Consider the following 23,688-nt stretch of genomic DNA (forward strand, 5'->3'; position numbering starts at 1 on the left):
GTTGAATCGTACCTAACCCCCGTTGAATCGTACCTATCTCCGTTGTATGGTACATATTCCCAGTTGTATGGTACCTACCCCCGTTGTATGGTACCTACACCCGTTGTATAGTACCTACACCCGTTGTATAGTACCTACACCTGTTGTATAGAACCTACACCCATTGTATAGTACCTACCCTCGTTGTATAGTACTTACCCCCGTTGTATAGTACCTACCCCCGTTGTATAGTACCTACCACCGTTGTATAGTACCTACCCCATTGTATAGTACCTATAGCCGTTGTATAGTACCTACCCCTGTTGTATAGTACCTACCCCCGTTGTGTAGTACCTACCCCCATTGTATAGTATCTATACCCGTTGTATAGTACCTACCCCTGTTGTATAGTACCTACCCCGGTTGTATAGTACCTACCCCGGTTGTATAGTACCTACCCCCGTTGTATAGTACCTACCCCCATTGTATAGTACCTATACCCGTTGTATAGTACCTACCCCCGTTGTATAGTACCTAACCCCGTTGTATAGTACCTACCCCCATTGTATAGTACCTACCTCCGTTGTATAGTACCTAACCCCGTTGTATAGTACCTACCCCCGTTGTATAGTACACTGTTGTGAAGAATCCACATAGCATCAGAAAGAAATGCCTGAGTGCTGCCATACATCTTCTTTTTCGTATTCTTCTCAAGCTGCGACATGTCCATTGGGTGAGCTATGATGTTGTGATACTCAGGTTCCATGGCAGGGTCTACAGGTACTTGGAAAACTTCACTCTAGAGAACAGGAAAATGTCAATGATAACTTCTGACTGACAGCATTGTATAATAATTCCTTACATGTCCATTAGACAAGATAAAATTAAAAAACGATGTATAGGTGAAGAATAAATACAAATAGTTAATTAATTTATAATTATAAATAAAATATAGCTGATACATTGAAATGCTTTGAAGGTTGACTTGCAACAATATTCACATTACAGTTATTTGATATCAAAAGATTCACTATGTCTTACTCTGTGTTGTAGGTGCAAAATATGTGGAAATGTGATTACAAGCTCCTAAAAGCTCAAAAACAAACAGTTAATCGCCACCATCACAAAACCGCCATAGATTAGAATTTATTTCCAAAACGGCTCAAATGGGACGTAGTTGTACAAGATGGCTTCTGTTTACTCTTTCACACAACCTCATTCGTCGAAATATTTTCACAAATATACTTCACGCATTCAATAAAACCATTGTTTTTACGCATCTATTTTATCGTCATTGTAATGCTGTCACTTTCAGCACTGATGTCTTGTAACTTACCGTAAAAATTCGTTTAATTTTTTAACCTTAGCTCGAAGGAGCACATATCATTGTCTGATAATCATGACGAGCCTGTTGGTTACCTGTGATAATCAAAAAGTGCTGCAAAAACTATTTGTAAAGTATTGGGTCACATGATCAGATTACGACTAGACGATTAGACCAAGTCGAAACAAAACTGTAAAGTGGCGAGCATCTATATTTGATATGGGGTCTTCGGTAAAACCCGAAGTGTTTGACATAAACTAGTGCTACGATAAGTTTATATTGAGCTTTTTATTGGCCTTTCAATTTACATGAGAACATCACATGTGACAAAACAATAACCAAATGTAATGACAGCATCAGAGAAATAAACTGATTCCATTCTACGGCATAATCTAATCACATTTCCACATATTTTGCACCTACAACACAGCAGAGTAAGACATGGTGAATCTTTTGATACAAAATAACTGTAATGTGAAGTTTGTTGCAAGTCAACTTTTAATGAAAATGCATCATGGCTAAAAAAGAACAAAACAATACTCTTTGGACTCATTTACATCTCAAGAAATTTAGCTACACATTTTCCTTTAAAAAATTATTCCTAAACTATCTGTGCGAAAAAACATTATTTGACCTTTCGGAATGCATACTAATGCAAATATGCCTTTGGACTCGTCCAATCTACCCCCTGTTGTTCCTTAACACCAATCTTTCACGAGCAATGTATTTTGCAGGAGAGCAAGAAGGATACAAATAAATAACCATTAGTTTTGTAACTGAGACGTTTGTGAGTTGAATGAGACCACAAAACTGTTCAGCTTCCAACTTTTATACTTACATTAGGAATCTTCATGCGCTCAAGGGCGAACTGTAGGCAAGTTATGAGTTGGTCCATACTAAGGTTAACAAGAGCTCGAGGTTTTGTATCTTCATGTTCAGAGCGCATGACTTTCTACAAATTTCAATCATACAATAAATGACAATATGACTGTTTACCACAACATTTCAAGCAATTGCATTACTCTTTACAGATATTCAACAGCAGTTCATTATACGCCACCGAGTGAGCTAACCTCACACTCCATGCAGATCCAGTCATCGACAGGGTTAGCTGTAAGGTCTAGACACTTCAAGTGAAACACTCGCGGACACAGTTGGCAAGGGATGACACTGCCATCTTTTCTGCATCTCCAGCAATACTGATCAGACTCCTATGAAACAGCGGTGATGGTGAGTGCCAAATTTGCATCAGCGCATATAGCTAGATAATTTACCGTCAGTAGCTAATTACGAAGCAAATGCCATTATAAGTTATAACATTTAGTACACTAGTTAACTCTGAAACACAACAATTCCAGAGTTATCTCACTAATATGATTCTTTCATGTCTTTTTCATAGACCTCCCTCAGAAGCAACTCACCTCATCTGTGTTAAGTTTGTTTGAGGAGCGTAGACTTCGTCTGGTTACTTGCGGAGTAGGAGTGGGACTGACTATTCCCATTTTGCTCCTTTTTACCAGAGATGCAGTCTCGGCCGAGTTTAGTTCAGAAGCTGCAGCACCTGATGAATCTTGGCCTTGTGTGGCCATCGGTGAATTTGATCTCTCTACAGATCGCAAAGAACATTCATTATTTGAGAGAAAAAGCGTTTTATACCAAATGTTCATTTGTTATAGCCATAAGTCTACATCCCATCTATGGTTCCATATACTTCCTGCTCCAATTCACCTCTAGTGCACCTGTCCAGAGGTTATACAATTATATTTAAACAACATGAAAGTACATGAATGGCTTCAATACTGCTGGCGTTGCAACTTGTCAATTCAAAAGGATGTGATGGCCTATAATGGCTACTAGTGAGTACATATATTAGTGCAAAACCGTATGCATCCCTTATTAATGAATATCAACTCAATAAGCTGGTGCCTTCATCTCGATGATGACTCATACGTTTATTGTTTCTATGGATTGAAGTGGTGAAGTGTTTTAAAGAAATACTGAGAAAACTTTAAAGACCAAGAGTAAAAATTCATTCGTCAATATCTGTCTTGACCCAAGTACATATTTAAACTAGCTGTGCTAGTTAAAATAGTAATTAAAAAGTATTTGCGTAGAAAATTGATTTGTATTTAACATATAACAATATTTGCCATTCTAACTTTCAAACTACATATCACGAGAAAAGTGTTTTGTGTAATTGAAATAAATTAGGAGAGAAAATAAAAACAACTGCAAGGTTTTCAAACTTTGTCAAACAACTTTTAAACTCATATTTCCTCATATCCTGAGGAAAACGTTTCGTGCAGGTCAAATAAATTAAAAAAATAAAACGATTATAAAAAGGTTTAGATGTAAATGTGAAATAATTTGCAAGTAATAGCTAAATTAAATCGGTTTTACTACGACTACAATAAAATATTATTCGGTAATGATACAATTAATACGAACTGAGAAAACAAAACAACTATTTTGAATATGTAGAATTAATAATAACAATCCGTACATAGAAGAGTGTGTATATAAAAAAGGTTACTGTTCCACCAGAAGCTATCCATCAAAACTTTGAGTACGACCATATGGAAACGATATGATTGTCCGCATGAGAAGAATTGGCCTTGACCCCAAATATAATAATCGAACCTTACGAAAAATATTTCTTAAGATGGACATCGTAACGCGTGGGTGTCATGCTAAAATAATTAGCATGCGCATGAGGTATGCGGTATATGAAAACGTCTTAGATCAATATGCGTTCTAACTCAGTGGTAGAGCGTCCTGATAAGAAACTCGTCAATGCTTTGTCCTGAGTTCAATTCCATCAAACGTAGAATTTTAATATCAAGATTTTAATAGCTATAGCCAGAATGACAGACAGATCCACAGACAACGACATACATTGAAAAAAATATATACATGTATAGATGTAACAGCCATGAAATCATCTTAACTTTAACTACTAGTTAGCAAAATAACAAGTGAATATTGATAACATTCATGTGAAAAAAACTTAATCTTTTTAGGTGTGTTTTAGCTTGATCAGATATCAATGCAACAGAATTTTAAAAATTTAACATTATTGAGAACATTACATTGAAATAGTGCTACAACTAGACAAAGAACAGTAATAGATACAAAGATAAAAATGACTAATCTAGATATCACTGCAAATGCGAAGGTATCTGCTTATTCATATTAGAATATGACCAAGGATTCATATTCAGATGTACAGTAATACAAGAACATACTTTCTGCATCAGAATCTTGCAAAGATCATTGCTCCCCAACCAGCATTTTGCATGACACACAAACAAAACAGAAGGAGGGCAAAAAGATATATTACCATACTTACCAATGGATGAGCGAGTAATCCGCTGCTTTGGTTCTCCTGCTGTACTGGATGCATCACTCATACTGTCTAACAGATTTAGTGGTGATTCAATATATACGCCAGGCAGTTGCAGCTCCTAAATAAATTAAATGCAGTATAACTTCAATGTCATAAAGCCAAAAACTGTTGAACAATAAACATTTTTTATCATTTATACAGCTGCATGGTAAAATAATGTCATTTAGTGTGTAATCATCACAATACTACCAATGTTGCCAAAGCTATTAACAACAAAAAGAAGATAATTCCTGAAAATTGCAATGGTCGTACGAAAATTAACATTATCATTAAAAACAGCATACTAATACCAAAGCCAAAAGGTGGTAAGAATAAATAACCAAACTACAAAAATTCACCGATTACACAAAACAAATAAACAAACGCAAATTAGTGGTAGCGCTTCAATTAACACATTCGGTAACATTCTCCTGAAATTATTTTAAAATACACTATTTCTCATTTACAGCTACTCGATAATAACTGACGTCAACTCATATCAGCTTTTTTATGCAAACCCACTTTTTGGGTTATAGTCCGTTGTGAAATCCAAGATGGAGAACGTAGCTGCTGATTGACGGTGGAATGCGTAGAACCGTGAGGGGTGGAGCTTCATTCTCTGGAATTCAAGTTGCCACATGATTGGTTAATGGCGGCAATTGAATATGCAAATTAGGTTCTCTGGAAGCCACGGCGAGCCATGCTTTTGACACAAATAGAATTTCTGGAAAAATTCTTTCCGCTAGAACACGGAGCGAACATCAGTTTGAAAAAATGATTCAAAATAGTAAACTTTTTAAGTCACCGATTAATTTTTTAAAATTTATATCTTAAAAAACCGTTCATTACAACTACATTTCTCTTGAACATGCAGTCTCTCGTAATACAACAACTGTATCTATGGCACAAACATTACTATATCCGGCAAAACCATGGCCGACAGTGCGAGCGAAGTAGAAATGGAATCCGACACGAGTTCTGTCGATGGAGGAGGTAGTTTTGGCCTAGTCAATCCCAAACAAACTAAAGAAAGCGATGTAAAGCGAATTGAAAGTCTTTCTCAAGAAAATAGAGTTCTGCGCATGGAAATCGACACGTTGAAGTTAAAAAATAGATCGCTACAAGCCCAAAATAAGGAGCTGCGTCAAAATAGCGTAAACATAGTAAGTAAATCTTCTAGAAGCCTACGTTCTTTATTTTGCAACGATTAGTCATACTGTATATATTTTGATTAGTTACAATATTTAGCGTTACCATTTTGGCAACTCTCTTATCAACCACCAATGTAGTAGACTTTAGGGAAAAAAGAATTAGATATATACAGTATCTGATAACTACTATTTTTGTTGTAAATGGTACGATTTTCATTTGCTAATCTGTATGATGCTAAACCGGCAGTTGCTTTCTCAAAGTATCATCTGCACAATATGACATACAAAAGCTTGCAGTTTATATGCGCCATAAAAATTTATATTTTTATTTATATTCAAATGAGGAGTTTTGCTATCGTTTCAGGACTTTTCTTACAACACCCGTTGAGTGATTTTCTTAACTTTTTTATTGAACAGATCTTTTATTAATTGATAGTATTTTCTTTATTGCTTTTGCATTGCCTCATCGGGTTGAAACAGACATAATTTTGTTTTATAAATTTAAATCCGATCGTTTGGATGTTTGTTTTTTTGATAAATTTGACTTCTCGCTCATTTTTGTTCATGCAAATTGTCTGTGTATTGCATTGCACATCAGAATGCTAGTAAACCCACCTTTCAGTACCGCCTATCGGTGACTTACATGCTTGAATTGGACAACTTCTTATATTTCTTGCATTCAAGAGACAAAATCATAATGTGCAGACTACATGTAAGTTAGTGCAGTAAATTTACAAGCAGTTTCTCACAATGTAGGAATGAGAGTCAAAGACATAAAAATGAAATATTTAAGCACATCCTTCCTTGGTGTGGTCGATGCTGTTAATCAATCGAAATATAATTACCAATCATGCTGGCTTTTGGAGAACCTAGCATATTATTTCACATTTTTCAGAGCGTAACCAAGAGTTAAAAATATTTGCACTTGAATTGATTGTAGTAAGGAGTTTGATGTCATAATATAATTTAGTAAACAGAGTATTGAGGGAAAACTACTAGAACTTTACAGTTGCCACCTCACAATCAATCCTGCTGAGGTTTATTAAATAAACTCATTGGCTCTAACTTCGAAGGTCTACCTGTAGCATCGCATGCAATCAATTATCTCTAGACAATGTACGACAGAGTTTACAGGTTCGGTGCATACACATCAAAAGAAGATTGTCAAAAAACACTGATTTTTACAAAATTGTGGATAAATAAAACAATTGTGACTTTTTTCCCCTGAAAAAAATCAGGATTTAAATCAATGAGATACATGTAAATAGTTGGATTTTTTGTGCCAACCCTGTCATGAACGTTGATCAGCTTCTCTTTCAGCCTATATTGAAATAAATGTAGGCCTACATAGTGCCCAAAAGATTTTCCGATGGCTGTTACTGCAATCATAATATTTTGAACAATGTTAAAACTATTCAGTCACAATTAATAGGAACTGTTGAAGCACAACATCCCGCACGCACGAGTCTGTTTTTCTTTGACTTCCTAACCGGCGAAAGTGATTATATAATTAGTAAAAATAATCATGCGTAATGCATTATTAGTAGCAGTGCTCGCTTTAATTGCTATATGTTGAGGGAATACAAAGTGAGAAATAAAAAGGGATGCAAAAGAAGCAATACTTGAAGCATTTAAATGTATCTTCACTGTCATTAACTAAAATATAACTATTGCCGGCATCCGGTGTTCACCCAAATTTAGATCTGGTCTTAGTGAAGAGTCTCTAGTGTATGAATGAGTTAGCTGACACCCGCTTGGTGAGGATTACAGCATGTATTCATAACTCTCCTCCTTTCATCTTGCAAATTATTTAATCAGCCTTGAACTTATGAAATGTTTATTGTTGAATAGTCCGTTTCATTTACTAAAGAGCTACATCGATTTATAGTAGATCATTTGTAAATGAAAGAGCTGGGTTAGCTGGCAGTGATGCTAATCACTGTTTCTATGATGCTGATTAAGCGTATTTGGAGTTGTGCGCACGTTGTATTACTGTGCGATAAGTGTTTCAATAGACATTCGCAAGCTGCGGATTACCATGGGTGTTTTGTTAAAAAAATATCATGATTTATATGCCAGTGGTCATAGCGGCCCCTTTCGGTACAACTCAAATCGGAATAAGAATGACTGTTATGTGAAAAATGTTTAAAATGGAATAGCTTCCGCAGCATTTTCTTGCGCGACATTTTCTTCCACAAGTGCCGTTTTCATCTTTCGCAAACATGAAGCATTCTGTCAAACTTTGTGAGCAATAAAACTTGCTTTACTTGCGGATTTCTGCCTGATTTTCGGATAGATAACCCGAGTGTGCACCTCACCCTACGGATTAGCCATCACATGGAAACATAGTGATAGATAACCCGAGTGTGCAATCACCTCACCCTACAGATTAGCCATCACATGGAAACATAGTGATAGATAATCCGAGTGTGCACCTCACCCTATGGATTAGCCATCACATGGAAACATAGTGATAGATAACCCGAGTGTGCATCTCACCCTACGGATTAGCCATCACATGGAAACATGTGATAGATAACCCGAGTGTGCAATCACCTCACCCTACGGATTAGCCATCACATGGAAACATAGTGATAGATAATCCGAGTGTAGATAACTCGAGTGTAGATAACCCGAGTTTGCAACCACTGGACAGTATCCATTATTTTTAATCCGTTAGAGCACTTGTAAAGTAGTCAAAATGTGTTGTCAATTTAGGTGTTCAATTCATACAAACACTAGAAACATATTTATATAAGTTACTCATTTGTTATTCTGTTGTTGCAGTTATCAGTTTTGACTGTATTTCTTTATCATGTATGCTATTTTATCTATGGCAGACTGGCTGGTATATAAGTACTGAGTCTAGAGAAAATTGTGTATTATAATTATAGATCCGCAATTCATGTTGGAGATTCTGATGTATCCTTTGCTGCAATTTAGTCTTCTCTACAATACTTTTTTACACAAGTTTTTAGGTTTGCCTTTTTAGGTTTGCCTTAGCGGCGATGTTTTCAGCCTAGTACACGCCAAATGATTTGATTTACACTGTAAGCCATAACTCGTCTAGTTTACAATGTATAAGCTTGCAGTCACAACTCGGCAAGTGTATGATACTTAAATTAACATTCCTAACATTCATGCAAATATAATTAGAGCCTGACTATAGTTTTATTCCTCAATGTACCACCGATTCTTCACAGCTGCTATAGTTATTGAACAAAAAAGGGATATTTGATAAGCATTTCATGCCCTAACAGCATAATTCATCAATATACCGTAAAACCTCTATTGTAACGCCATGACGCTCTATTTTTCAACCCTTCTCCTATGGTGACGGTCAAATGGAGGTGGTGTTTAAATAGAGGTGGCGTTCTTATTAGAGTTTTTACAGTAAAACTGAACATGAGTGCATGGGTGTATGACATCTTATTATATGTGCCATCTTTGGCTTTTAATTCTTTTCATGTCACGGTAATGCGATATAATAGCATGATATTCATCACAAGATTTTGTGTTTATTCTCTGCAGCAAGCTCGGGCTGAGCAGGAAGAAGAGTACATCAGCAATACCCTGCTCAAAAAGATAAATTCTCTCAAGAGGGAGAAGGAGATGCTCGCTGTCAATTATGAACACGAGGAAGAGTTTCTCACCAATGACCTTACTCGCAAACTCAATCAGGTAGTTTTGTTTGTTTATCAATTATCTAGGCGTAACCTTACGTAGTTTGTGGTCGCGGTTCATTCTTGTGGCCGGATATTGATTTAGCTGATGTCATTTATCTAGTTTTTACATCACCTGTTGACTGCATTAATATCTGGAGTATGATAAAAATTCAAATTGTATTTTTTATTTACTGCTCACCTTCAAGTATGAGAAAAAGTGAACCTTAATTTTTTTATATGAACTCTTCCCCATCTTTTTCCATGTGGAAGTTGCAAGACCAATCGCTAATGTGACAATGGTATACAAACTATACAGAAAACCTTTTATAGAACATTTGAAGAGCTTTTTAATCTTCATCCGTTGCATTCACTGCAGCTGCGAAGTGAAAAGGTGGAACTAGAGCAGACGTTGGAACAGGAGCAGGAAGCTCAGGTTAACAAACTACTGAAAAGAATTGACAAACTCGAGTCCGAAATAGTGAGCAAACAGTCAACCTTGGAGCAGCTGAGACGCGAGAAGGTCGAACTAGAAAACTCCTTGGAGCAAGAACAAGAGGCCCTTGTGAACAAGTTATGGAAGCGAATGGACAAGCTAGAAGTTGAGAAGCGGTACGTTACTCTGCTTACATTTGTGTATGTCCCAAATATTGAAGATAGCAGTTTTTTTCCACAACCAAAATCGAAAATGGTTAACAGTTCTGATAGAAGAGTATGTTACATCAAATACAATTCTTTGTGAATACTGTTGGAGGTTTGTGCTACTAACATCAGAACTGTAGCAGGTTGAGTCTTTTAATTTTAGTTTGGGCATGATGGCATATATAGTTGGTCACTACAAGTGATTAGATTGATGATTTTTTGGGTACAATATTGTAAAATGTGCTTATCTGTTTGCAGCATGCTTCAGGAGCGGCTTGACCAGCCAGTATCAGCTCCTCCATCACCCAGAACAGGTGAACGGGACGTGACTCAACTCACTCAGAACATAATGAACCTGCGGCAAGAGGTTGCTCGTTACAGACACACTTTGGCTGCCACCAAACAAGAAAGTGAGATATGACTAACCCGTGCTCTTTTAGTTTTATTTTTAGAGCTTTTAGTAATTTTTAAATTTATTTGTTTCTAAATAAGGCCCACTAAATAAGTCTAAGTTTGAATAATATCCACCTACCAATTTTGATATAAAGCTCATCAAAAAATTACTACTTATTTCAATGTCTATGTAGTTTTGGCCTAGATTGCTCATAACAAAGCATTTTTAACAAAGGAAATCTTCATTACCGAAGGATCGCAAGTACATCCTAACTTGCTAAAGGCTGTGATCTTTTGCTGTCTTACACAGCCAGCGGCATTCGTCGTGCTCTCCTTTCACCTTCTTAAATATCTAACATGGTTCATTGCATTGAAGTTATTTTTGGTTTAACAAGAAACAGTTTTGGCAGAGGTTTATATATATTTAAATTTTTCACTTCAATAATTTTGAAATTATTTGCTTCATGATCCTTTGCAAATCTGTTAGAAATTGTGCTGAAATATGATTATCTTAAACTCTCTTTTTATATTAACACTTTTAAGATTTTGATAGCTTGTTGGAGTTGATGGCCTTGAAGGTTTCCTTAGGAAACTCTTAATTTGTTATGTATCTAAATTAATCATTGTTTTTATGTGTATTTCTGGGAGCAATGATATGTTACAACTAATTGCTCTCACCTTCTCTGCTCTTTTGTTATAAAGATTCTAAAAAAATGGCTGCACTCTTGGAAGAGGAGCGACAGATTAAGGCAGAAAACTTAAGACTACACAGGAAGCTGCAAATGGAGACTGAGAGGAGGGAGGCATTGTGCCGACACTTGTCAGAAAGTGAATCCAGCTTGGAAATGGATGACGAACGGTATGTAGGTGTTTTTAAATGCGTTGGGTGTAAAATCTCAACTTTATTGGACCAATTTCTGTTTTTAAATGCTTTGTAAATGTTTTTGGACATCATTCTGTATTTAAATAAGTCTTAATATATTAGGAAATTCGCTAAAGGATTTCAAGACCTTGTATCAAATAATTTTCATGTGATTATCTGATGTCTCTGCGAAGCCAGCTATATCAGTGTACTTGAGCTCCTGCTTTTACGTATCATAATAGCACATATAAATCCTTTGCAATTGAACTGACTGTCCCATAATTGCTGACCTAACCAACAACTTTTTGATCAGTCACATGACAGTTTTGAATTGTGTTGAAACTAAATATATATGCAGTCCAATCTTAATGTACAAAATTATCTTAAGTTTAGCCCCATGCATCAAAAACTGCATGTGTTGGTGCACATCTTGTTATAACAATATATTATATAGCAATATATAACAAAATATTGCGCTGTATTTTATTTAGTTCTCTCATTTTGTAGCTAAAAAACTTGACACAATAAATTCTTTAGGCAATTGTTTTCTACATGGACATGTATGGATTACATAAATCTGTTTAAAAAAGGAAATATAGAAAATAAATCTATAAATATTTATATTGTCTCTTAACATTAGAGATAGAAGGGAAAAGTAGCCTCGATGGTACAGCAGACGTGCCGTGCATAGGTAGAGACGATGATAAAGATAAAGAGCTAACCTAAGCTGTAAACTTTCATCATAATTCATTTATATATTTTTCTTATATTTTCTATCTTTCATATTTTATCTTTAATTATCATGTCCTGCATTTCCACTCACACTTGTTTCAGACATTTCTTATATCACATTCTTTCTCAGAAGACACACATGCTTTTTCGTTGTTATCAAAAATTTATCCAAGGATGTCTGCCACATCTTACTCCAATTGCTTGCTTTAATTCTTGGGTAAAGCTTTAATGAAAGTTTTAAAAAAAGCTTTCCTTCTTACTGGTTGTACAACTGCTACACTAATCTTTATCAATTTTAAAGGGCATAAAGCCTTCTTCAATATTATTTGAACATCCTAGAACCAAGCGATGTGAAGTTGTGCTATGTACATATGTACTGATTAACAAACCTGTGATGTTTTGAGAAACTGGACATTCATGTTGGAAACTATTTTGAATGTTGAGTAAACTATTTGTTCAAACCTTGATCTTACCTACAAATAGTCACATGTTGAGATGATCCGAAGTCGAAGGTTGCCTGTATATAATTGACTCATGTTCCTGCGCTAATGTTTGATTGATAATAATTGTCAAATCTTTGTACTAGTTCAGTTTCTTGTTTAGACAATTCAACGAAATCGCAAAGTCAAGCGATGGATCATCCAAAGACAACTCATCCGTGCGTACTCGCACCGTGTCAAGCCCCATACCCTATCATAGTAACATCACTCCTACCAAACCATTGACAGGTGCGTCTACATTTGCTATCTGTCATGCTGATATGTGGAATGCATCATGTGTTGTTGCCTGATAATAGCATGAGATATTATATATTAAATATGTGTATGATGTACCTCCCTTTGATTGTTTGACAGCGATTGCTGCCTTTGTTTCTAGAATATTGAGTTACAGGTATGAAGCAACAAATGCATGTAGTTTGAGTGAAATAGAAGTTTTCTGTGCTAAGACTTTTTCATTACCCAGGCAACGCTGGGCGTTCACGTAGTATATCTATATATCTGACTGCGTGTGTCCCTCTAGTTATGGTAATAAATAGCGGAATGAAAATTCCGCTATTAAATATTCGATGTCGATATTAAACCACTACGCTACGTTGACCTTGCTATGCTGAGAAGTGTTCAGACAAATGCTTTGCAACGCTTGCGAAAATACTGGCACGCATGGCTCTTAACTTGCGGGCTACAATAATTGAATACGAACAAAGCTTTGTCTCTTTTTTATTTACTGTTTTTCCGTTATTTATTCATTTGTTTTAATTGACACGAATTTTTTTTTGTAAGTATCTCAAATCAATTTTATTGAAAACCGTCGTTTGTTTGAATATCTTTTTGTTCAAACCTGGATATATTATACTAACATGCGCAATTTCCTTCCCTCAGCAGACGAATATTGGGTCTGTTAAGCACGTTTGTCACACAAGTTCATTACAGTACTTACTTTATGTATTTTCACGAAGTCGTAATTTGAGATTTTAATCAAATGTATTCTAGAACGAACATTGTTAGCGTACTACTTTACTGTACTATCATGTAAGGTTATAATTATCAGTTATTTCTCACACTCTTATATATGTTGAACAATTATTATATTGATCAAGTTCATATAAATTTACAAGATTGTACTAAAAGTTCATAAAGGTCGGTTTTGTTATTATTGTTTCAGAATTGCATTTTCTGTAAACATAGAAATGTAGAATGTAGTGTCCTAACTTTATTGTCAAGTAGATATTATTGTTGAACTCTTGAATTTGTTACTGTTAGGTAAATAGTTTTTTTTCAATTCCATAGTTCAACTTGTTTTATTAATATTAATTTATCATCTAACCAATTTTTCAGACATTGGTTCAATAAAATTTCAATTACAAAAGAGTTCCATATTCAGTTATAGTTTTTATTTTGAATTGATATGTTAAATATATGAATTTTGGAAAGTTATATATGATGTGATGTCTCCAAAGAAAATAACGTGCAATGATTCATCAGAGGAAAGAGAAGAAAGAAAGACTTACAAAAGACAGGGTAAGGAAAGCCATTGCTAAAGCTTTAGAAACCGAACAGCAAAAAATGAACGCTCAATAAATGACAAAGGACAGCAGGACTTCGAGCAATACAGACTGATCAGGAATGTCACCGAGCAAATGACCGAAAGAGGATTGCAGCAAAAAGATCTAATCCTTGACAAGCAAAGTTTAATGCTGCATATATTTACTGCTCCGTTAACTATGAGAGGGATTCTTTTTGTTTGATGGGAAAAATGGATAATGGTTGTCTCTATTGTCGTCAAGCACTCAAGTGGAAAGACGAAGATTCAGGCATGTGTTGCGCCAATGGAAAAATCATAGTAAGAGTAATTGCTGAACCATCTGAACTATTGAGTGTGTAATAAAAGTTTAATGCTTGGAGATAATTCAGATTCTCACCACTTTCTAATATTCGCAAATACATGTATAACAATTATTTTCATGTGACATCTTTTTGAGCGTGAAGAAAAATTCACGAGCCAGGTTTTATACCCACTTTCAAAGAACAAGGACAGGTTTATTGCATGGATTACTTTTGCCAGCCGAAAACAAAAGCAATGAGTTTTTGCAAATTTTCTTCATGGGCATTTCTGATGACGTAGTGAATCAAAGATGTCAACGTGTCTCAGGTGTCAGGCGTAGCATTGTCCAGAATTTGCAAAACTTTTTTCGCCACTTCAACAATTACATGTGTGTTCAGGAGTTTAAAACACCAATAGAAAATCTAACAGATCATAGTTTAAAAATCTTAATTCATGCTGATAGGCGACTAGCTGGAGCACATGAATGAAGATGCCATGCACCAGAATTTGATGAACCAGCAATTGTTAATGTTGGTCGGGACTTTGAAAAGAGAGATATCGTGTTGCACAAGCAGTAATCAGGATTTACAAGCGTTTGCAAAACGCATAGATGCACTGCAGTACCCAATCATATACTGCCAGGTGAACTCAAACAAAGGTAATCAAATACAAAAAGAAAAATGTATCTGTCATGGATTTTTATGCTTATAGAATAATGATATGGAACACAGGATCCAGCCACTTACACAGTTGCAGACACCTGCTCCATCAATTTCTAATAGAGATGTGTGTCAAAATCAAAAGTGATTGTCTTATATTAGACACAACCAAAGAAGATTTAGTACTGACAGTTACATTCATTTAAGAGATGCTGTGCAAAATGATGATGTACAGAACATTGGCCATACTTCTTTCCTCCTTTACTGGTAGCCTTCAACACATTCATGAGTACGTTCAAGAAGCTGTGACCTATGTCAGACAACATGGAAGACCAGATTTGTTTATAACATTAACGTGCAATTAGAAATGGATGGATATAAAAGAAGCTCTCATAGATGGACTAGCAGCTTACAACAGACATGACATTGTAGCTAGAGTTTTTGGGCTAAAAGTAAAACTGTTGCTCAATTTGCTAACAGAGGGATAATTTTTTGGAGATGCTCAATGTTTCCTCTATTCAATTGAATAGCAAAAGAGAGGTTTGCCTCATTGTCATCTTCTTCTATGGCTTGAAGAAAAAATGCGCTCTGTTCAGATCGACTCAATAATATTATCAGCAGAAATTTCAGATAAAGAAAAAACCCGACTCTATACAGCATTGTTACCAAGCAAATGATACATGGATCATGTGGCAACCTCAATCAGTTTTCTACTCGTATGAAAAATGGAAAATGCACCAATCAATACCCGCAAGAACTTATTCATGACACCCTGACTGTTGACGATGGATATTTACAGTATAGACAATGAAGAATGCAACTGAAGAACTCAACATGGTGGCACAGAAATACAAATTGGCAACATATGGATTGAGCCATACTGCTCACCTTTATCAAGAATTTTTAATACCCATCTAAATTTGGAACACTGTCATTGAGTTAAATCGATGAAGTACATTTGCAAATACATTCATGGAGGTAGTGATCAAACGGCTTTCGTAACGATAAATAACAAGGATGAAAACACTAGTAGTCAAACTGATAGATCTATTTCCAGCAATGAGGCTGCTAGGAGAATTTCAGGTTTGGCAATTCAACAGAAACAAACTACAGTAACACACCTTTGCGTACATTTGGAAAATGGATGGAGTGCATACTTTGATGAGGACAACATGGAACAACAGGCACAGGAACCCTAAGGACTACTTGAACAGAGTTGGTTTTTAGAACCTGCCAAAAAGATGAGTTTGCTAGAACTCAACTATATCATAAAATGCTTACTAACCACATGTGGACAGCACAAAAAAGTGGCAACCAAGAAAAGGGAATTTTGTTCAAAACTGGCCTTACATACGTGCATCAGATGCGATTGGAAGAGTATCAACCATTCATCCAACAAATGTAGTGTTGGATGAAATGTGTATCAACCTCTAGCTGATGATATCAAAGCTTACTTGAAGGATTATCATTTATGTAGAAGTGTGTAAACTATTGACAAATCTGAGAGTGCATATGAGGGGATGACACTTGAAGTTTTCCGCACAACTTTTAAATATCAGTAATGGAAAGCTACCAGTTAACAATGGATTAATTTCTCTTTCAGAAAATTGCGGATTTATTGTAGACACAAAAAATGATTTACTGCAAAAAGTCTACCCCATTATTCAGGAAAATCATATTTAGCACCAATGGTTGTAAGAAAAAACAATTCTGGCACATAAATTAACTACTTCTTGAAAAATTTCCGGGACTACAACTTCATTCCTTGGCATAGACTGCTTTGTTGAAGAGAATGACTCTCAGAAACTTTTGTTAATATTGTATAGTATGGTGGTCAATAGCTGAAAAAAACGTCCTTGTATGGCGAAGCTAAAAAACATTGTGTTTCATATTGTAAGACGAAAAAATCTTATAACATGGGCATCGTAACCCGAAGGCACACTGTATTAATTAATAATTTAGCGTGTGCAATTGCGAGAAGGTTATGCAGTAGATGGCAAGAGTGATCAGTGTGATGAAAAAGGCTTAGCCTTGTGGTTACGCACGCTTGTTAGTAGACTTGCTATTCGAATGTCGCGAGCTCAAATCCATTACAAAGGTGATTTTTCATTGCTAAAACCTTATTGCTTTAACTGGACAGATGGATGACAAGCAGACGACAGACAAATATTGGGATTTATATAGGTATATCTATATTGTGTACATACATATTGTATATAGTAGGGGCTCCCACAACGTAAATAAGCATTCCAGGAACGTTTAGGTTACAGGGAATTTACATTACAAGAGCAATAAAATACATGTAAATTGCCTAATCTGTTCAAAGATTTTTCCAAACTCACTCTTTTGGTCATGCAAGAAGGAAAAACTTGACTTGATACTTTTCATTTGTGAGCTGTACCTTAACTGCTGTATTATTGGTTTACATCGACAATTTTTCTCCTTTTTCTGATCAATCTCACTGGTTTTATTTCCATGATTGTGGTAATTTTACAATAAGTTAGTGGGTAGTGCACGTCTTCGACGTTTATTTACAGCATTTACAGTGATTTGCCTATTTTTTCTAAATATCAGTCTATTCAAGGTAAAACTAATAGCAAATATTTTATACATCTACAATAAAGCAAAACAACAAGATTTTTACTACAAAAAAAACGGTACTACCTGTTCGTCGTCTGTATCCAGGGGTCAAGGTTAGGATAAAAGAGAACTTTCAACGATACTCCAACTCGTGACATTCAGATCGGTAGGCGACGCTGTAACATCTGCACCAATCGATTGCCTTGGTATATATGAACAATTGCGCAGCTAGGTATCCTATTCTCTGTTTTGTCGACACATCTGATAATCTATTACGACAAACTAGAATGTCGCCAAAGTCGTATATAAAATAAATATAACGCTACAGGAATTTTGAACTTGCCCATCTTGACGCTTTATGTTATATGAAATTTTTTACGTAGTGCGAACCGAAAACTTCACTTAAATTTACGAAATCTGGAATTTATGTTATAGGAAGTATACGTTATAATATACGTCTACTGTATATATGTATTGTCTATATGTCAATAAGGTCTCGCCCACTTGGATGAACGGGTAAACACTTTAGGTAATACGTATGTTCTAGGACAGTTTAAATGAGCGTATTCAGCTATAGACAGAAAAAAAGGCACAGATACTTTTTTTACGTTTCCATTGTTAACTACTGCTGCCTCCTTATACCCCATTTTGCACCACCCTAACATATTTATGACCAGTAAATCACTCGGCTCACCTTTTAATGAGCAATGCATAGCTGACTGTTTGAAGTAGCAGTTATATCTAGTAGTGATCTTACGGGCAACGACGCTCTTTCAAATGTGGGTTTCGCTTTTTAAAGCATGCGTGTGTTGTTATGTTTAAGAGTTTGTGAAGTTTTGGCAAGCGAACTCTGTATCGTTATAAGTCTTCACTAAAATGGTTTTGAATGAATTGTAAAGATATCTCTTTTTCATCATTTGGTATATCTTCCAAGAATGGACAAAATTTTATCAAACATTAGATATCGAAGATGGATTGCCAAATGCTCATTTTCAATTAGTCACCTTACTAGTCACTTGAATAATCTTCAAGTCACAAAAGGCGTTCTCTCTGAAATATTGACCAAAAATGTTAATCTGTTACAGTTGTGACAGTAGCTGCCAGCCCTCCCAATCCAATTCGCTGCACCTCATGTGGACACATATATCACCATTCCGGGGCCACCAGTGTTGGAATGTCCACATCTCTTCCAAGCATGTCCCCACCCGCATCCTCTTTGCACCCGTCTCCTCACAGCTCCAGCAGCTCTTCCCAGGCTTCTTCCAGCCACTCAGTTAACCAGGTATGTTAGTTTAGTTGGGTTTCATCACCCTTTATGAAGAGTATCGCTAGCATTACATTTCACTTTCATTCCATTTTTTTCCAGCTGTGTAATTATTTTTATCAAGTCCGTATTAGAAAATCGGTAACATTGTTTTTATGCTTATACTTTTGTACTGCCAGATAGTCAGTCGCACCTTATGCTATAGTTCTATCGTGATATTGTCTTTTGCAGCTTAATCGAATAGCCAACAAATTACTGCTGGAAAATACTTCAGTTTGTTGTGCCGATAGACAGATTTAAAAGTCCTATAAAACTCTAATTTGCCATCATGGAGCTCAAATAGCTTGCCAATAATGTGATTGAAAACTGTTTCACTTTTTCAAGCAGTTTTTAGAAATGGCCGCAATACAAAAGTCATACCTTTGATGATAATCTAAATTGCAGTCAAGTTTGTTATAAACAATTTGTCAACTGCTCAAGCGCAATGGTTTAGTGATTGCAGCTGCAATAATCAAGTCTGGTGTTGAAAAATGAGCTGCAGCAATGTATTCAAGTGGCTTTTAGTAAATGGTAACTTGTCTTTTCACATTATTAACTGATAACGATGCAAGAAAATATATGCAAAAAATTGGAGATGTTTGCTCTATATGAAAATATAAACATTTCAACAGTTTCCTGACCTCATGAGCCATTTCTTTCATAACTGGGTGATTGACAAAGGAATCAATTGAAAGATGGTCTAACCTAAAAACCCTATTTTTTGAGAAAAACCGTGTCTTTAATTTCATGAAATTTGTTTAATGAAGTTCTGCCGTTGCAATCTAGATGACTATTGATGTCTCAAGTTTAATGCTAACCCATGCAGTAATGGTAGATAACTGAATACATCATCCAAGTTGAATAAATTTAAAATTTTGATTGTCTAGACTGTGATTCGACAAATGTAAGCTTAGCTATGTAATTAAAGTAAATAACTTTACTTGGGCATGCTTGTCTACTGTATATTCAACTAGTCACCTGTGGAACTAGGTGGACAAATTCAACTTTTGAGTCAAGTCGTCTATGACATGAAAAGAGTTAATGTAGGGAGCAAATAGATGTTGACAACTTGTCCAACAATAATTTACCATCATTTGGTTTAAACTTCAATGACAAGTCATCTATCGCTACACATGCCACTGTTAGATGTATAAACTGGTTGGGCTTTTCACACATAAAAAATAATCTCCATTTGAAAGTACAGTTGAACCTCGGTTCTCGAACACAATCCGTTTCAGAAGGTTGTTCGAAAACCGAGTTGTTCAAGATCTGAAACAAGTTTTCCTATTAGAATTAATGTATATAAATTTTAATTTGTTCCAAGTTGATTTAATAACTTCGGAAATTATTTTTTAACATTTTACACCATAAACTGTGCTGTATACTGCATACTATAAATAAAAACTGGTAGATATAGATCGTGTTTAATTTTAGTAAAAGATTTTCTATTTATGATGATGAAAAAAAGAAAACAAAAAGTAAACATTTCATATGCTTTGCTCTTAAAACATCGAAAACGTTAAAGGTTTACGATACCATAAGTCGCAGAAATTGATAATGAAACAGCAAAAAAATACAACAGATCAGTTACATCAAAAATCGTGTGAAAAAGAAAATAGAAACAGCAATTACACGTTTACTTCGTATCTCTGAAGAAGAATTCTTCATCAAAACAATTTAGGGTAACTCGACTGGAGGAGTTGTGTCTCAAGAAAATCTCTTCGCTAGAGGCAACGTCCTCCCAGATGGCTCCTTCTTTAAGTAAAGAATTTATGACGCGAAACTTCTCCTATTGTTCGAGAACCTTTCGAAAGTGGCTCATAACAACGCCGCTAAACGTATAAACATGCTGTTTCCGGAGCTGTTCCGAACGTTTCATTCCAATGTGCATGTTCCGGTTTGGTCGAGATCCGAGACAAACAAATCTCAAATTTTTTAGTCGGAAACCAAGATGGTCGAGAACTGAAGCGTTTGAGAACCGAGGTTCCACTATAGTCTTACACAATGCACTCACTGTAGACGCTCCTATAACATATACTTCTTACAATTTAAATTCCACATAACATAATAAATTTATGTAATGTTTTTGCTTCGTACAACGTAAAACAATTCATAAAACGTAAAGTGCCAAGTCAGATCAAGTTATCAAATTCCCTTTGCATAATGAAGAATATTGTAGTTATTCTTAAAATATCACTTTCTCTTTTGCCGCATTTGAAAGCGTAAACGACGAGTAAAGTAATATCTAATATACAGTCAAACATGGATAACTCGCCCACGGATAGCTCGAACACATAGTTAATTCGAACGGTTTCTTTGGTTCATTCCCACGTAATGATAAATTGCTATAGATAACTCGAACTCAACACTGTTAACTCGAACTGTTTTTTGCCCAACGGCTACCGAAACGGTTGTTATCGCTTTAGAAAATCCCTTTATTCCAAGCCATAGAGGTAAACCTCAACTTTTCGTAATTCATAAGCGTCGTTATTACCACCATCGGCAAAATATTTTTGTCAATGACTTTTCTAAAGGTTTGGTGAAATTTGATTTATACCAAACATCCGCTTAGCGATCGCCCTTCGGAAGCAAGGAAAGTGGTATTCGTTAAGAGCAACACTCCGAGGCAGTTCAATTAGAAGTTTTTCGAGGTTTTACGGTACATTGTATATCACTCTATCACTCACGCTTTTTGAATGGATACTTATTGAACGTACATGTATTCTGTGTTTAGGTCAAATGATGAATAGTTTTCCGACGTTGATTCCGTGTTGAATCAACGTTGGAATGTTGAATGTTTAAAACGTCTTAAAAATTGTTGTAATTAAACGTATACAATGTCTTAGCTAAAAAAAACCATTCATCGTTTGACCTAAACACAGAATACGTGTGTACATTCAATAAGTATCCATTCAAAAAGCGTGAGTGATATACAATGCACCGTAAAACCTCATAAAACTTCTAATTGAACTGCCTCGGAGTGTTGCTCTTAACGAATCCCGGGTAAAGTGAGGTAATCTTTGCATAAACTTCAAGAAAAAGCGGCAAAATTGATCGTGGGTAAAACGCTCAAAAGAAAAAGATGTCTTTTCTTTTGAGCATTTCAACAACAATCAAGTTTTGCCAATGTCAATCTAAAAAACGTCCTGGCAATAACATCACCTCAAACAACAAACCAATCTCGTGATAAAAAAATCTCTATACTTTTTGATAAAAACGTTTTAAACTTTACATTAGAAGCATTTAATTTGAAACAAGCCATTTGTGCTTTTGATTTATATTATAGTTTGTATATGTACATGTATCGACTAATAAATAAGTAAATACATGGACTTGTGACAGTGCTCTGATAACTTGAACGCTCTGATAATTCGAACACTTTCGCTCGGTTCCGTGAAGTTCGAGTTATCCATGTTTGACTGTATATACTAGTATCCTGGCAGTCTAGTTTGCCGTGAAAGATAATCAGGTGTGTCGATAAAACACAGAATAAGCACCTGCTCAATTAATCAGAAATACTTAAAAGCAATCAATTGGTGCAGGTGTTTGAGTGTTGATATACCAAGCTGAATGTCACGAATTGTCTGATGGATGAAGGATAGCCGGATGGTCAGACACTGCTCTTATTACTTATCGTAAAGACATATTTTTTACTGTATTTAGATATATAAAATATTTTTTATTGCTTTTTCTCAAAATAGACTCGTTTAAAAAAAAGTAAAAATTGCGGTAAATTGGCAGTAGAGGTTTATGCTCTCGTTCACTTATTGTAAAATTGCCACATTTATTGAAGGACCAAAGGCCTGAGCTTGGGAAAATCTTAGAACAGATAAGGCACTGCGCATGTATATTTTACTGCTTGTAAAATCCTTATGAAGTACACGTTCCTAGAATAGATTATTTATATTGTAAGATGTATTGTAATTTTACCGTGCTTTTTATTTTACTCGATAAAATGCAATGTAACCTCCCAATGATTGTTTGCAGAGACCCAGTGATAAATTTGCCAAACCACCACTTCCCACAACGAGGAGTTGAATCTTCCATTATTTCACCCATTATTTGTTGCTCACAATCCACATTCACCCATCCTAATTGTTGTCTAAGCCTGTGCCAGAAGCGCTATGATTTTCATTTTTGTATCACTCTAGTCACGTGAACTTGTATCCCATATAAGCCCCCATCCCAGTGAGCAAACGTCTTCAATGTCAACAGTTGTTAAAATAGTCATTCATTTAATTGTCAACATATAATCATAGACCGTTTATGCAAGTATTATACAATGTACTTATATGGGTGTCATGACTACTCCTTACAATGTTTTATAAATGTCTTCTTAATCTTTCTCTAAGGATTGTTCATCTTCTGATTGATTTCAAGTGTTTTTCATAAATTATGATTTTTTTTCAGTTAGCACGTGGCACTGCTGTCATCTTAGATTTATATTCTTAATTGTGAGCATATGCAAGGCAGTTCTAGATTTAATACCATTTCGTGTGCTCCTTTTGTTACATTTGGTTGCCAATTATTGTCGTTTTCACCAATAAAGTGTTGAAATACCCATGGTCTCCTGCTTACTCACATTGCTGTAATGGCTCACTTTTATCTATAATATCAGTAATATCTTATTCATTTTGAAATCAACACTTAGCAATAATACCAACGAGTAAAACTAAGAAAGGCTGAAATTATTG

The 23,688-nt window shown here is 35.4% G+C and overlaps 2 protein-coding genes across 4 annotated transcripts in view; one reads left to right on the plus strand and one right to left on the minus strand.

Moving 5' to 3' along the window:
• LOC137391820 (MYND-type zinc finger-containing chromatin reader ZMYND8-like) overlaps nt 1-5,453 on the minus strand; it is a 23,430-nt gene extending 17,977 nt beyond the window's left edge. For both annotated transcript variants that reach the window (XM_068078358.1, XM_068078356.1), the window contains exons 1-6: nt 5,211-5,453; nt 4,653-4,767; nt 2,725-2,909; nt 2,377-2,514; nt 2,142-2,255; nt 598-778 (exon numbers count right to left, since the gene is read on the minus strand). In XM_068078358.1, coding sequence (XP_067934459.1) covers nt 598-778; nt 2,142-2,255; nt 2,377-2,514; nt 2,725-2,909; nt 4,653-4,713 — 679 coding nt within the window. In that variant the 5' untranslated portion in view covers nt 4,714-4,767; nt 5,211-5,453. The remainder of the gene's footprint in view (nt 1-597; nt 779-2,141; nt 2,256-2,376; nt 2,515-2,724; nt 2,910-4,652; nt 4,768-5,210) is intronic.
• LOC137391821 (coiled-coil domain-containing protein 6-like) lies at nt 5,449-23,550 on the plus strand. Of its 2 annotated transcripts, none has more exons than XM_068078360.1 (8): nt 5,449-5,851; nt 9,371-9,520; nt 9,881-10,113; nt 10,402-10,553; nt 11,239-11,395; nt 12,734-12,879; nt 18,789-18,973; nt 22,982-23,550. In XM_068078360.1, the coding sequence occupies exons 1-8, from the start codon at nt 5,621-5,623 to the stop codon at nt 23,030-23,032; spliced, it is 1,305 nt and encodes a 434-aa protein (XP_067934461.1). In that variant the 5' UTR covers nt 5,449-5,620; the 3' UTR covers nt 23,033-23,550. The 2 variants fall into 2 exon arrangements, with proteins under 2 accessions (XP_067934461.1, XP_067934460.1); XM_068078359.1 differs by having other exon boundaries at nt 12,734-12,858; nt 18,777-18,973.
• The last annotated feature ends 138 nt before the right edge of the window (nt 23,551-23,688 follow it).

The sequence above is a fragment of the Watersipora subatra genome, chromosome 3, assembly GCF_963576615.1.
Source record: "Watersipora subatra chromosome 3, tzWatSuba1.1, whole genome shotgun sequence".
Lineage (NCBI taxonomy): Eukaryota > Metazoa > Bryozoa > Gymnolaemata > Cheilostomatida > Watersiporidae > Watersipora > Watersipora subatra.